General features: G+C 33.4%; 1 protein-coding gene across 1 annotated transcript; it reads left to right on the top strand.

The window, feature by feature from the left end:
- The first annotated feature begins 15163 nt into the window (after positions 1-15163).
- Positions 15164-16460, top strand: LOC134275952 (uncharacterized). The gene is made up of 3 exons (XM_062758235.1): positions 15164-15437; positions 15965-16112; positions 16318-16460. The coding sequence occupies exons 1-3, from the start codon at positions 15322-15324 to the stop codon at positions 16426-16428; spliced, it is 375 nt and encodes a 124-aa protein (XP_062614219.1). The 5' UTR covers positions 15164-15321; the 3' UTR covers positions 16429-16460.
- Positions 16461-16556: the final 96 nt, after the last annotated feature.

The raw sequence follows: 16556 nt of genomic DNA, 5'->3' as shown, positions 1-16556 counted from the left end.
TTAGGGCGGGGCTCTATAGATTATATAGTGAAAAATACATGAATTCTCTGAAAATCTTCTTCTCTGCTCCTGGGTATTAAATAAACTAATTAAGTGCATAGTTATGATGAGCAAGAGTGTCTCTACCAAAATTGTGAATTTGTTTGACCCCAGGGTCAGGGGTTCTAGTGTTAGGGCGGGGCTCTACTGATTATATAGTGAAATTGCATTAATTCTTTGAAAATCTTCTTTTCTGCTCCTGGGTATTAAATAAACTAACTAAGTGCATAGTTATGATGAGCAAGAGTGCCTCTACCAAAATTGTGAATTTTATGGCCCCAGGGTCAGGGGTTCTGGTGTTAGGGCGGGGCTCTATTGATTATATAGTGAAAATACATGAATTCTTTGAAAATTTTCTTCTCTGCTCCTGGGTATTAAATAAACATATAAGTACATAGTTATAATGAGCAAGAATGCCTCTTCCAAAATTGTGAATTTTATGGCCCCAGGGTCAGGGGTTCTGGTGTTAGGGCGGGGCTCTATTGATTATATAGTGAAAATACATTAAATCTTTGAAAATTTTCTTCTCTGCTCCAGGGTATTAAGCAGATGAACTACCTATATAGTTATGCTGGACAAGGGCCCATATCTTCCAGAATTGAGAATTTCAGGGCCCCAGGGTCAGGGGTACCATAGAAGAGGGGGGGCTGTACTTATATACTGAAAATGAATGAATGGTTTGAAATCTGCTCCTTGGTATTAATCAAATATCAAGGCCTAAGGCCAGGGTCAGGGGTTCATGTGTGGTAAGGGCACTACTGATTATTGCTGAATATTACTGATTAGTTTAAATGCAGTTTTTGTTCCCTTACCCTGCATATGGGGTATTAAGTAAACAAACTAAGCAACTGCTAAGTGTATTGTTATGATGATCAATGGTGCTTCTTTCAAAATTGTGAATGCCATAGCATCTGGCTTAAAACATGAATCAAATTCAATCACTGGAAAGTTGTTGCATAATGCTCAGGTGACCTATAAGGCCCATGGGCCTCTTGTTTTTAAATTATAAAAATGTGAAGGACATTTAAATTTTGTTAAAGGTTTGGGAAGTTTTGCAATGTGGTGATGAAAAAATAGTCATTGTACAAACTTGGAATAAAATTTTAGTGGGTTTAAGGGAAGTAAAACAAGTATTAATATGGAAATCTTACAAAATTTACACTGAATTGAGAACAATTCTCTCTGTTTCAGATTTTGAAGAGGGGAATATAAATATTTCAAAATTTTATGGATTTTGTTTAGTTTGTATGCAAAATTTCAATAATATTGTCTATTCTGGCATAGACTGTCGAGAGCCTACAAAAGGATTCTGTGGTACGATTTTCTATACTTTTTGAGGAAATACATACAAAACTGGAGGCTAACAGACCATGAAATATAATTTGCATTTAAAATCTTTGTAACCTTTTCTAATTAAGTTGATGAATATGAAGTGATTTTTCCAATGCCTTTTCAAACAACCACGGATGATTACTGGGAATACTGCAAGAGTGAGAATCTCTTTATAACTGGGAGTACAGAACCATCTTTTTGCCGCAGAACAGACTTTATATGGACGGGACTACGTAGATACAGGATTTCCAGTGGTAATATGATTTAAATTTTATTCGAGTAATAGAACTAAATGAACTCTTTGAAATTATCGTACAATGAATTGCATCTACTTCCTTATAAACTATCAACTCCTCAAAGTTGATAGTTAATAAAACTGAAGTTATCGTAAAGGATATTTTTAACTTTTAATCTTATTTTCTGAAAGACTCAGATAGGGAAGAAAAAGCGTTTTATAAAAAAAAAAACAAACAAATTAATTGACAAGAGTTGGTGAAGGTGGAAAAAAAAGGGTGTTGAATGCATTAATTTGTTTTCAGTGAACGGCAGTTGTCCCTTTTTCTTAATGACAACTACAGTGAAAACTGCCTAGACTGACACCTGTGCAATTAGACAAACTGTGAATTCCGACATTCCATCTCTTTCCCTTTTTACTATTTTTCATTTATCTTACACTGTACAATCCGACACTCTGTCTATTTCGACCCAATATGTTTCTTCCTGTGCATGTCGGATTAGACATGTTTCACTGTATTGTAAAAAGGTTTTGGCCTGGCGTAAAAGTAAAGTATTGACAACTGTTAAAGTCGCTGTTTCACACAAAAGTCCTTTGACAGTTAAGTAGGCTGATTTGTCTCTTACCAATACACACCTCCTACATGTAACCTTATTAGCATAAATCGTAAGAATTCGGAAATAAACGTAATAAAGTATAAACAAAATCCGTAAACGTCCGAACAGCTTTCCTCGCGAGAATTCAACGAGACCAACATGCTAGAGATGAAAATTGAGAGAGAAATTCAACGAGAAAAAAGGTAAAACTTTCTGTTTTGTCGATTTATAAGGTTTATAAATTGCAAAAAGTTGAAAAACAAACGTTTCTTTACCTGAAGAGTGAAAGTAGATATGCAGTTTCTCATTCTGTCAAGTGTTATTGCACTTTAAGGATGACATTTACTCAGGTTTCAGAAAACAGAAATGAAATTTTATAAAGTATAATATGTTACATCAAAAATTGTTCTAAACGGATAAAATAACCAAGTTTTAACTCAATATCAATTTAAAAATATAATATTTTATTATTCGAAGAAAATAAACAGGAAAAAAAAAATCAATGTATGGTATTGCAGAGGAAATTCGGACTAAATTTTTAAAGTTTCATTTTTGTCAAAATTTATTGTTTCTTGCAATATTTCTTACGATGTGAAGGTTACATGTATTTTTAAACATCATTTTGCAAAAAAAAATATATATATTAAAGCTCATAAATTATTTCAAATAATTGAATGCTATGAAATAAAGAAATTCAATAAAATGAACATAAACCATTCCGGACAACATATCTCAATAATTTGATCATTGACCTCATATAATATTATAACCATGAGAATTAGGACAGCAAAAGTAACCTGAAGCTATAAATAATTTAGAGTTCTTATCAGTCAGATTTTTTATATATTCGATTAAAAATGGGGAAAAAATATAAATATGACAGAGGAAATTCGGACTGTAATAAGTATTAAGTTTATGACCCAAACTCTAATCGTTTCTTCTAATGAAGCAAAGCTGTTCCAATGCTATAATATTTCATTAAATATTTAAAGACTTGTGTTGCCTGTAATATTTTTGTGAGTAAAGAAAAAATTGGTCATAGTTTGAAAAATGAGGTTTTTTCCAAGAAATACTCAAGGGCCACTAGCATGAAAAGTAGGTCATTGACCTAGTTATTTGAAATTGAAATTTAACACAAGAATCATAGTTGTGCAATGTTCAATAAGTGGTTTTTCGTTCTTATCAGTGGAATTTTCAGTCATCTGAGTAAAGGTATACCTTAAAGTGTCAAAACAGCACCTCTCGATTTTGTAAACATGTTTCCATATGGAAGGGAGTAGTTGTGTCGGTCTAGATTAACCCACATGCATTCATTTAGTAAACAAAAACACTCGTAAGTAGAATTTCATTTCTTTTTTTGATTACCTGTAGCACAAAATGGCTAAATATTTTAGGGCATGTTTGTCAAATGCCGTTAATAGCAAGTCTTTTATTGAAGAGAAAATGCAGCTGTGCTATAGTCCGTTCCTACTTGTATTGAGGTAGTCTATCATGCATGCATTAGTCCGATTTTGATATTTTACTTCCTGGCATATAAATATCAAAATTGTAAAAAAAAAAAAAAAAAAAAAAAAAAAAAAAAAAAAAAAAGCCAGGAAAACGTCAGATTTTTCGGACTAGCATGCATATGCAGAGTATAAAAGTCATTATTTTTACTTATCAATACCCAGTAATTTGTGAGAACCATATGTGTGTTTTTTTAAATACCAAGAAACTAAAATTTAATTATATCCGTACTCGTGTGTATACATGCACAAGAAGTTCTTCCGAATTTCCTCTACACATATACCGTTTATACTCGCCTATAAGTCGGTATTTTGGGAGTTTAATATTGGTCTATAACTCTATGTCCGACTTATAGGCGAGACATAAAGGGATTGATATTTTTCTGGAGACTAAAGGTAGAATATTAATTATTTGCATTTCCGACGATTCTCAAAGAAAATGTCACCGGTCACGGTAGCCTAGTGGTAGAGCGTTCGCTTCGTGATCGGGAGGCCCGGGTTCGATTCTCGATCGCGGCGCCGCGTCATACCTAAGACGTAAACAAAGGTAGTGACTGTTCCTTCGCCAAGCGCTCGGCACTAGAAGTGAAAGTCACGGGTCTTTCGGATATGACCTTAAAAACGTAGGTCCCGTGTCACGGTAGGCGTTGGCACGATAAAGAACCCTCACTGCTCAATGGCCCTGAGTGCCGAGTATAGGTCTAAATTTGAAGCCCTTCACCGGCATCGGTGACGTCTCCATATGAGTGAAAAATTCTCAAGAGGGACGTTAAACAATATACAATCAATCAATCAATCAAAGAAAATGTCTGGATATATAAGATAATCTATGTATTCTTAGATTTAATATATATGAAGTACAAGTATTTACATATTTCAATAATTAAGGTCTTCCGTTTCCAACGGAAGACCTTCTACTGATTCTGAAGATTAAGATTATTCTTATTATTCTTTTTTTTTGTTTTCTTCCTAGACGCCAACTTTGAGGCCTCATATCTCACTCAATTCTCAATGGATTTTGCTCAAATTTTAAGACATTATAGACGGTAATAAACTCTATCAGAATGCTGTCGATAATTTCAAAAAGTCACTTCCGGTTTTGAGTTATTTCCCTTTAAACGAAAAATTATAGGCTTTCATTTCCAGACAAAGGCTCAGAGACCACTAGAGCTGGAGCAGAAATTTTACTGGTTTTAGATAACAGAAGGATTGAAGTTGTGCACATCGGTTTTTGTTCTTCGATTTCTCTATTCAAAATGGCGTTATACAGGGGTCAAAAAATAGAACGCCTAAAAGAGCGAAAATTTACATATATTTTCCTTTTTATCTTGAAAACTAAAAATATTTTGTTAAGACATGTTGAACAAAAGTTGTGAATAAATGCAAGGGCTTTCATATCATACTATTCAAAAGGGGCTGGCCCTTATGATTAGGGATTTAGGGAGCTTGAAAGTTTTTGCTTTATAACTCAAAAACGGTAAATATTTCGATCTGGATTATACGAACAAAATTGTTCTTTTACACCTTTTTAATCTGATGAAAATGTTTTGTGTTCGATTATACCGGGGGTATTGCGTAATACGTAGTTGAAAGCAGGCCAGGTAAACAGGTAGCGTTTTTCATTCAGAAAGGAAATCAGACCTCTTCATGTGTATAATTTACACAAACTTCCTATCAGTAATAAACCCTATGGTATTTAATTTTAATTTTCTTCTAAATAGGGCTTTATACGTGCTTTACGGTTCACTATTAAATTATTTATAACGATTAGTCTTTCTTTTTTATTTATTATTAATTAGTTTTATAGTGAACACGTCTTCATAAACGGAATATATTAAATCTATCTTTCTACATTGATTATTATAACAATTATAACTTATTTTAACTCTATGCATCGAATAATTCACGATCATTAGTTGTATACATTTGGCGATCTCCAAGATCGCCTAGATGTTTGTAACAGTTATGTAATCCAACACCCGAATCCCACGCTGTCGATCGAGGTCACTAGTGTACCAGCCACCTGTCGTAAACAATGCAAGTGTCTGTGATCGTGTTACAAAATCCATTGTGTACAAAGACCTATCAATTTATAGAAAATCATGTTTTTAATTTATCGAATCAATAAAAATACTTCACCGATCTTTCATTTAATCTAATTCGAAACACTGGTGCATAAATCATTTTGAATTGTGATCGCTTTCTTTGGCCTGTTCACGCAAAAATTATTTCTCTATTCCGTGTTAATGTATTTTATTTAAATTGTGTAATTGAAAAGGGGCTTCGGCAAATAACTATAATTAGTGATGGAAGTCTTGTGATACGTAATGTACTATTATGTACGTTTTATTTTTACCATCACTCTTTTGTTTCTCCATTATTTTTTTTTTTATATTAATAAACATTGAACGTTAAAAGAATACTTTAAAATATACTGTTATTTACGTATTTGTAATAAACAGTTTACATCCAGCTTTGTCGCTTTGTGTCTAAAATTTTGTAGCGCAGTCCTCATTTACAAGCACGTGTCCGCAGATAGCAGCGGGTATGTCGATTTGAATATCAGTTGTGTACTCCGATAGTTACAAATGGAAAATTGGGTTTGAAATCATCATGATCATGTCGACTCCTTTCATATCATTCAATTTCACTCTATTCCAGCTTGTTTTAATCAATCGTAATCGCTTGTGCATTTATTCATTTCACGTTTTATGCTTTTTGATAGCCGCAAAAAAAAAACACAAGCTATGTTTACACCATTTTTCCCTGTATTTATCGAAGTGGTAATTGTTTTATGAATCTTAAATACATGTACGCATGCATGATAATTGTAAGTGGATTTAACGTTTCTAATTCACAGGGGGAAATCCAACATGAAATTAAGCACTTTTGAGTTTGCAGTTATTTGCTACTAAACTTAAAATGATATTGTACAGAATGGTACACTATTTCGTCCAATAAACATCAAATTGGCTGCAAAGCAAAAAAATTCTTTCACATGCAGGAAAGCACGTCAAGATATTCAAAGCTGACATAGTTTTTCAATTCTATTTCAGGCTGTTTTTAAAGGAAAATAAAAAATAATTTTACCGCATTTGCTCATAAATAGATTTATCGATGTTAAAAAAAAAAATCACTGACATGTTCATTGATGTATAAGAAGAATTTATTGTCATCAAAATGAAGGTGTAGGCCTGTCCGAGCCTCGATACCTTGGATCTTGATTACGTGATAATGCTCAAGGTTTCTGTAGAGCAGGCTATGCTGCAAACCGGTGCAAAACTAAAAAAAAAATATCTTCATGATCTTTATGTCATTTGTAGATGTAGAGCAAATTCAAAACAATTTTTACTAGAAGTTGAAAAACTCCTCATTTTTTTATTCACCATGCATTTTAACCACATCATCATTATCCGGAAAATCAAGAGATTTCTTTTCAAATCTTACACACTCTCAGGCTGGGGAGTATCTGATGTAAACTCTTTTTATATGACCATAAATTATCGGTGATCATGAGATATTAATGACAATGAAATTGAAATATATTTCAACATTTAATATTAAGTTTAAGCAAGTTTTTAAAATATTTTACGCATGATTTTTACTTGTTATAATTTACGAATTATTTTATTGAAGTAATAAAAAAACGTCTCATTTCCCCATGTGCACTCTCTAACACAATCACATAAAGATTAGCCGCTACCGCAGCCGATAATAATTACATGTTTTATATGTATGAGCTTTTACATAGAAGAGCGGCTAAATACATCCAGAGCTTTCAGAATACGATTTTACAAAATTAGAAAATTCGTTATTGCCTATTTATCATACAATATAAATTAAATTCTTTCCTTAATTATTGAATTCCTATGTATTTAACTAGGTACTTAAATTATCGATTCTCTCTGATATTTGGTTGTATAATGATTACAATGTATATAAACGTCCTTCTGGTCAGTCATTGTTGCTTGACGACGTCTTGTTTTCTCCTCTCACATTGGTAGCGCGTATGAACAGCGGTATGAACACAAGCTTGTAAACAAAATAAACGGCAATTCACAAAAAAGGAAAACCAGAAGAAAAAAGTGTCTGTGTAGGTGAAAAACACAACTCATTAATTTGTTTTTGAACCACCCCATACGTTTTTTTCTTTCTCCCATGCATTTCGACTATACGGAAAAAGGATCACTAGAACCTTCGGTTATATTAAAAGAAAGATGTTGGACCTTCAAACGGCACTATATCCGAACAGCTATTATACAGCCTATCAAATATATCATGGCGTCAATAAAAGAATTATTTAGATATTTCAAAAAATACTAATTTCATTCTAAGAAAAGCCACGCAGCTGTATACAGACATTCCAAAATAATGTTTCATGGACCGACAGGTTGTTAAATTCCTCTCATCACTATAAGTACCCCATCCCTTAAAATGAATACAATGCCTTCCTTCTAAGCAGAGAATGTCAGTCGGTTGATTTGTTTTTGTACATGCATATATACATGTAGTTTAGGGGTTGAATTCCGAGACTGAAAGTTACGACCTATTTTTATGTAAACCAGTAATCATACATGAAATGTAATGCCCTGCCATGAATATGGCCAAGGCATTTGGTGTTTGTCGGACGTCTTCCATCCTTCCTTCTTTCTGTCCTTCCTTCTCTCCTTCTGTCACACTTTGCCTTTAGCTCAGTTCAAAGCTCAATTTCAAACAAACTATCCAAGATATTTTTATCAATCTTTATATACTGATAGTAATTAATTAGAGTTATGCAATTGCATTAACATTTTTTTAAACTTGACCTTATATACATGTATATACCTCACTTTTCTTAAATTAGTGTTTAGCTCAGTTTTAAACATACCATTCAAAATGGTGTTATCAAACTTCCCATGTTGATGCATACTGATGAGAGCTATTTAATGGCATCACCATTTTTGAACTTGGCCTTTCTTTTGACCTTGACCTAACTCTATTTATCTCAATTTTAGCTCTAACGAGAGTTAGTTATTGCTTAGCACAAGGTCATTTGGAAAGATCAAGGTCACACGTACTAGTATTCCTTTACAGTCTTTTTCCTAGCGAAACATTGTAAGTTGCTTCTCTTAAAAGGTTTTTTACTTGTATATCTTTAGTATGTGGCTTTTGACCTCGACTCAAGGTTACGTCTTCTAGTCCGTAGCTCCAACGGAAGACCTATTCGTTGCTTTGCAACGAGCTCGGCTCTAGTTTTATTTGTATTTTAAGTGGCATTGCCTTTATGTTTAATAATTTAAGATTAAATATCAGTGTCGAAAAATATTAATTGAAACCAGGTTAAAACATCAATTGATTTACTCGAAATTGTCACCAGATTTTGGGGAAAAAAATGTACCGACTTATAAGCGGGTCAATAGCAAATCCCACAAAATAACGTCAAAAAATACAACCGGCATATAGGCGGACCGACTTATAGGCGAGTATATACGGTACATGTGTTTTGTTTACATTTCTTTGCAGTTTTAATAGATTCATGTCATGCTCTTCATGTTGTTCATGAACAAAATTTTTGAATTTTAGAAAATGTGTATAATGCAATACAAATTTGAAAGCATTGTAGCACCCCTACTAATGTGTTCGGAACCTTTTATTTTTCGGTATTCTGCAAATTATAAAACCCGATGAGTTCAGAGTAGCTCTGGCAGTGGCTCTGGCGAGAGTTAGCGAGACTTCAGCGAGATAGGGTAAATTATTCACGGAAATGTGGCTAGGAAGTGACTAGCACGTGGAGCATGGTAAACAGAAAAGTTATGTTGCGTTTCAGTTTTCACCACCCTAGAATCAGCTGATAATGTCTGTTGAAATGTACTTCAGTCAATCGATCTTTTTTACATTCATTCAAACTTAAATAAGTAAGCTCTATAATACAATTTTCTGCAGTCATGAATTCAAATTTCTTTTTGGACAAATATTTTTTCATGGGAACCTGGACTATATTTTTTGGCGTCAGATTAGCAAATGAGGCACCAGCATGATTTTAACTGACCAATCAGCTGAATGATTATTGCATTATGGGTTACTACGAATACTACAGGAATTTTACGCTTGAAAAAAAAGGAAAATCTGATGGTAAATGAAAAGCATTTTTAAAAGTATTATTTTCATGTTTATAATAACAAACAATTCATTTGTTAAATAAACGGCGGAAGTCTAGGTTTCTGAAATCATACTGCAAAAGTAATTTGCGTCTGTTTTAATTCCTTCGTTGTACTTTCGGTGAATACAATTGCCAGGTGAATTCCCTGGCCGAACACGTGATCACGAACGTAAACAAAGTTTTGTCCATTTAAATGCATAAGAGATGCTGCTCGTTTTCCTTACCCTTGAAGCGCTTGTGTTCTGAACTAGACACAAACTACATTTTATTAAACTTTTTTTTTCCATTTAACAACAAATTAAAAACGCCCGTAACATCTTTCATAGTTTTTTATCTTTGTATTTTGTTCATTTCTTTTATATTGCAGCCCATGCATTAACATGATCATAGATTGACCTGAACTACGTGTTCGAAGTAAAATGTAAACATGTATTTGGCGAAAACGTTGCTATTCATTCAACGATTGGTCAGTTGCTCGTGGTGAGATCCCCTGTGCGAATTTATAACAATAGCCATATAAGGCAAACAAAGGTTTGTCAGTGTAGATGATAATGCACATTTTTTTTTTACCAGCGAATCGGTCACTAGTGAGCTCTAATTTTCGCCGAAAAGTATAAGATATTTTGTTATTTTAACACCCGGGCCTCCTTTAGTCACCCTTTTTCTGTTGAAAATCATGAAAGTCTTTCAGAAAGGTCTGGAAACATTTATTACAGGACATCTTTTCTAAAGAAACAGGCTATAGCAATATCATGTTTACTGCCGATTTTATTTATAAAACCGGTTCTACCCTATAACCTTTGAATAGATCAACCTAAACCACGTGTCTTGAATTTAAATCACAATAACATTAGTAAGGGTGTGTAGGGCTAGAAAAAGTTTTCTTTCATTGCTCACTCAGGCTTTTTACTGGTCAGCTCATCATCATATCACTATCCCACTAGGCTACTAGATTTTAATAAAAAGAGACTTTTTCAAAACGATAATGATAATAATCATGATAAATGTATAATAGTTATATTTTGTTTATATATTGTGACACACAGTTGGACAAATAATCTGAACAATTTAAAACAGGATTCCGAAATGACAGAACTTTGACATATATCTGGGTCTTTTTTTCGCAATGATCTATTCTTCGCATTTTTTGCGATCATTTTTAATTCGCAAAATATAAAACACGCAGAAATTATGTCAGCTATAATGTGACATAAACATTACCATTTTATACACAAAAATCTTTAATCGTACAAAATAACTTACACAAAATATAAACTGTACTAACCTACCCCTTTTTCGCAAAATGTCCGACACGCGAAAAAAACCGGATAAACGGTAAGCTGTCAATTAAGTTACTAGCCCAACTATAATTGTATTTTGTTATACATAGAACTGACCCAAAAGATAGATGCCCCCAACAATGTACTAGCCTAGATAAAAAAAATTTACTGACCCCAGTCCATTGGGCCTTCCATTATTTTTTTAGCCTTGCATTGTAAAGTCAGCTATCGAGACATTCCATCCTTTTTTGTTTTTTTTTTTTTAATGATATGCACGTACCATCCCACACAAATTACACACACAAGAAAATATTTTTTTTCCACTTTTAAAATATGGGCTTTACTGATCTTTACATATGAGCCTCGTCGGATAGAAATCGACCTTATGGCAAAATTTATCGAATTTGAGATTTTTGTGTATTTAATTAAAGTTGTCCATGTAAAATCACGACAAAAACTGAACACAGAATAAAAATATCTTCATTTATAACAAAGTTATTACATTTTCAAATTGGTATGTTTGCAAAATCAACTCTGAGCATATCGTAGTTTTTCCATGAATCAATTGTGCCGTCATGGTTTTTTTTCTCAGTTGTCCAGTTGGGGCACCTGTCATCGCTTAGCAATCCAAGTGGTCATCGTGTTTAAGTTATACAATATGCTTAATTAATGACAAAAATAGTTGATCTTGTGACATGACCCGGCGAGTTTTCCTTTGAAGTCAAGCATACTGTAACTGCGATACAGAACACTTTTTGTGGGCGTTTCTTATGCAAATAAGCAGAAACTGTACTGTATCTGCAAAATATCAACGATACAGTACGGTTTATTTTTAGCGATGAGGGAAAGCTGAGTCTGTGTACAGACACAAGAATCGTTCAATTCACACGAAAGCACTGTTAGTATTTACTCAAAATTTTAGGTAAATTATGAAAAAAAAAATTTACAACGTAAAGTTATTAGTGTCGAATTCAAAAATTTTAGAAAGGAGTAGTGGGACAGTTCACAAATGATTACTATCCCCCCCCCCGAAAAAAAATAAGTGGAAACTCGTATATTATACTCAGGGGGGGGGGGGGTAGATTTATAGCCAACCAAAACACTATGTGTTGCTATCGTTTCTTGTTGATAAATTAAAAAGCGTATGTATACAAGTTTAGCAAAAATCATTTACGAAAGCGAAAAAGAAAAAAAAAACCTCGCAGGAGGGTTGAGTGGTGGGCACCAGTGAGTGCTGGGATCCTCTGTGGTTACTCTACATTTTATTATAAACATGAAGGTAAAATACTCCTCCCTTCCCCACCCCCTCCCCCGCTATCATTTCATCTGTTTATTTCAATTTTTTATATTACGACAGGTGTAGGACATTGCGGACATATCTCTCGGAATACGTTTTCACCGAAGTATTTTTGTTTCAAAAACATTTCCACATGATTCTTATATATAAAATGTTTTGCATTTAATCGTAGCTTAAATTTTTAAAAAAAGAAGAAGTCGGCAACAGCTGAATAGAGAAAAGAACCTACGCAATCAAATTTAATTTTTTTTTTTTTGAAAACCAATTATATAATGCATTACTAAATAATTATTTAAAAATTATAAATACCTGCACGTCCACCTCTCTCGGCATTTCAGTTGCGAATGCTTAAAATGGGATACTAAATCAACTTTCTGCTAAAATCATCTGATTGGTTGAGAGATATGTACTCAAATATGAATGTAAATTGGTGAGGTCATTAGAAAGGTTATGTCACAAGTCATTTAGAATACTCGTTTCCTACTGTATCAGAGATACAGGGCGGGGCCCGGCTCGAGCTATCGCTCTCGCCTCAAGCTATCGCTCTCGCCTCAAGCCCCGCCCTGTATCTCTGATACAGTAGGAAACTCGTACTCTAAATATAACATAATCTACAATCCCAAAATATTGTGTTAACTGTATTTTAAATCCTTTGAAAACTGAATACCCCTAACCCCCCCCCCCAAAAAAAAGATATACTTTTCTGTCTTTCGTACAGACAAATCCGTCTCTATGAACAACTGAACTTCCAATTAACAAAATATATAGAGGATATTCAATGTTTTGTAGTTGAATATGGAATTTATTTCACGAGTGGGACAGGATTTTTGATATTTTCACGAGTGCGAAGCACGAGTGAAAATATCAAAAAATCCTGTCCCACTCATGAAATAAATTCCATATTCAACTACAAAACATTGAATTTTCTGTTTATTACATTTTTAAAAAAAATCTTTGATTTTTCCTTTGCCTCTGTCTTTTTGTAATACAGTCATAGGCTCGTGACGTCATAATTGAGCGGTTGAGACGTCATAGCTAAGTGAGGTAAAACACTGTAAACATGGATTTAGCAACATATTTTTGGTAATTTTTACACGCTGTCAGAATGGTTTATTTATTTCCATCTATCTTATATTAGGTCAAAGAAGATTTTGTTACAGCAATCTTCGTTATGGGAAGGGAAATCGAGAGTTTTCCCGCACTTCTGATATTTGTCACACTGTGACAGGATATCATTTTGATATCCTTTCACACTGTGACAGGATATCATTTTTATTCAATGAATAAATTACAGTATTTCACGGGTAAAAATGTAATAAAGGGAACTATTTAACGTTCTACATGTATCTAACGGACTGTAATTTCAAAATATGTAAAAAAAAAATTTCTCTTTGTTTTCAGCAACAAAATGTCTCATAATGTACTAAACTTTACCTTAAAAATTAATTTGATGTAAATAATCTTAAATTCTCTTAAATCTAATATTGTAAAATAGAATAATAATTATGCATCGTTCGTATATTATTTACTTCGCATATGATAGTCTGGTCCGATTTATAGAAAAAAATACTTCTAACGGCAAATAATTATTATTTGGTCCAGCATAGTTTTTTAACCTACAATGAAGCGCATTGAAGTGGTAAAATTTTCCGTTCGAATGGAACGTTTTGAGCTATCTTTAGAACGTTTATGACACGCCCATTTTTTTTAGAAATGGATAAAACGGTCAATTTGTTTATTTGAATACCTGTAGAACAGGTTTTCCATAAATATAATAGCCAATAAAATTGACGGTCTTTAATAATAAATACCGAGTAAACACGTGTTCGACAGAACCATGTGTTGTGGTAACTTCAATAGACATGATAAGTTAAAAAACATGTACATATTTGTTTCAATTTGTGTTTTACAGAAGCGGAGAGTCTCTAACTCTCTCTTCTTATTTTTTTTAAAGCTCCATTTCGGTGTAACTCATTTTGCTTGTCGCGAAGATTGGAGTGTCCTAAACATTACGACGAATATTTCATTCTCCTTTCTAAAAATATGGGCGGGTCAATATGTTGTAATTGACGTTCAAAACATGACTCAGAACGTTTTGTCCAAACGGAAAATTTTACCACTTCAATGCGCTTCATTGTAATTTGAATATGCTAAATCCTAAAAAATAAAATGTGTCACAAGGGCAGATGAACAGACTCTCTAGGTTCTCGCGAGCAAGCTCCAGACAGCTCAGTATTACGTTACGTTATATAACTCCATATCATCGCAAACTCCATACAGTGTCGATTCTCCGGGACTACTTTCGTGCCCTACGAATAACGCCACTGCCACAGGCTTTCCAAACTTTTTCCAAAATCTGGAAAATTGGCTTGCGCGAGTAATTTGGTTTTCAAAAAAATGAAACTGAATGTTGTGTATAAGTTTATTGATTAAAATAAAGAAAAATAACAATCGTTCTATTTATTTTTTAGAGCGGCAAGTAACGGTTTATTATTTTCAATCCGATTAAATCCGGATTATTTTTTCAAGCGTAGTTTACACCAAGTTGCAATGGCGGCTTCCATGCGTCATTGGAAACGGAGAGAAGTTTCATGTCTTATGCATGTTATGGCTGTAATACTAACGATAACAGACGATCTCGCTTATTATCCCTCTCAATGAAGTCATAGTGTAAATAGTACATCTAGGAATTGGCTATCGAGGAGAAAATTGTGAATAATAATTGATATATTTATGATAAATTAGCACAATAATAATTAATAGACGATTAAAAATATTTGTTTAAATATGAAACGGCGATAGCGAAGAATAATCTAAATATGAAAATGACCTATAAATGCGGGACTTAAAAAAAATGGAGGTCGTGTTGAAGTCGGTAAATACGGTACCATGTGATGGATGGCTTTTTTTCCTCCTATTCAGAAGAGTGACCTTTGCACACGATACACCAAAATTTTCAGCAAAGCGAGAAGAACCCATTTTGAACTGTTTCCCCACGAGGCATGCAAACTAATGTAAGTTTTCAGTTGCTGAAATTCTCCAATGTGGCACTGGCGTAAAAAGCTTGTTTAGCATAGAGACGCACTAAATGGCACCATATGATTAATTTAAACAATATATAACATACTTAATTTCTTTTGACTTAGCATTGTATGTTGCTGCGCAAAGCAGCGAAAGTTACATGAACATTGTTATATGGAAGAGTTACCTCCCGTTGTTGTCTATTGCAATATTTATTAAGATAGAGGAAATTCGGTTAGGTATTTTTTAAAGCAGAATTTAATAATTTGGATTTAATTTAGAAATTCAGCAGACATATTTTACATTAGTTTAGTAATTTAATTTTTAGAGACTTGGTAGTGTTCTCTTTTTAAGTAAAGGTTTTGTCTAGAACCCAGGGGGGGGGGGAGAATTTAATTAAGTGATTTCTTTATTACATTATAATTGATGCAAGATTGCGCTATATTTTTTTTTCTCCTGATAATGTGGATATTCCTTGTATAATGTTTTGAAAGGAAAACATTTTTTTTTCAAATATTAGGAATTTTAATCCAAGTTCTGATCTCTTCTCCGACTCCGACAATTCATCAAGCAGTACACAGCCACCATCCCCATTCAGGTTCTCCAACTCTGATAATTCCTCAAGCAGTACACAGCCACCATCCCCATTCAACTTTGAGGATCAACCAGTGAGAAAAGATTTTGAATTTCTTAAAGTATTGCTATTGTAATTGAAGTTTGTGCTTATGATGCAGCTTTTGAGCCTCACACCTGAAAAATTTGTATATAATTTGCTACCTTGTTCAGTTTCTGTCTAGCATTTTTGAATTGTTACCTGTTTGATACCCTTGTCAAAATATCTGTATTGAAACATTGTACTTTTTTGTTGTTTAGGCAAGTCCTGTGTTTAGCTGTTTCCGAAAAAGAAAATTAGTTGATTCAGATGAAGACTCACTAGAGGTATATCATTTAATTAAATTTTCCCCACTTTTAAGATACATGTAAAGTGATATTGTTATACGTTACCTTCCTTTAGATGCTTAGCCATTTAAAATAACCATGCTTGATCATGCTTAGCTGCTGCTGCTTGAACATTGATATATATCCATGCATGGATTTAATTATAGCTTTTA

Source organism: Saccostrea cucullata, unplaced genomic scaffold (genome assembly GCF_032062105.1).
Source record: "Saccostrea cucullata isolate Sc308-1 unplaced genomic scaffold, CSIRO_AGI_Scuc_v1 ctg7773, whole genome shotgun sequence".
Taxonomy (NCBI): Eukaryota; Metazoa; Mollusca; class Bivalvia; order Ostreida; family Ostreidae; genus Saccostrea; species Saccostrea cuccullata.
This window is presented reverse-complemented; position numbering and strand designations above follow the sequence as displayed.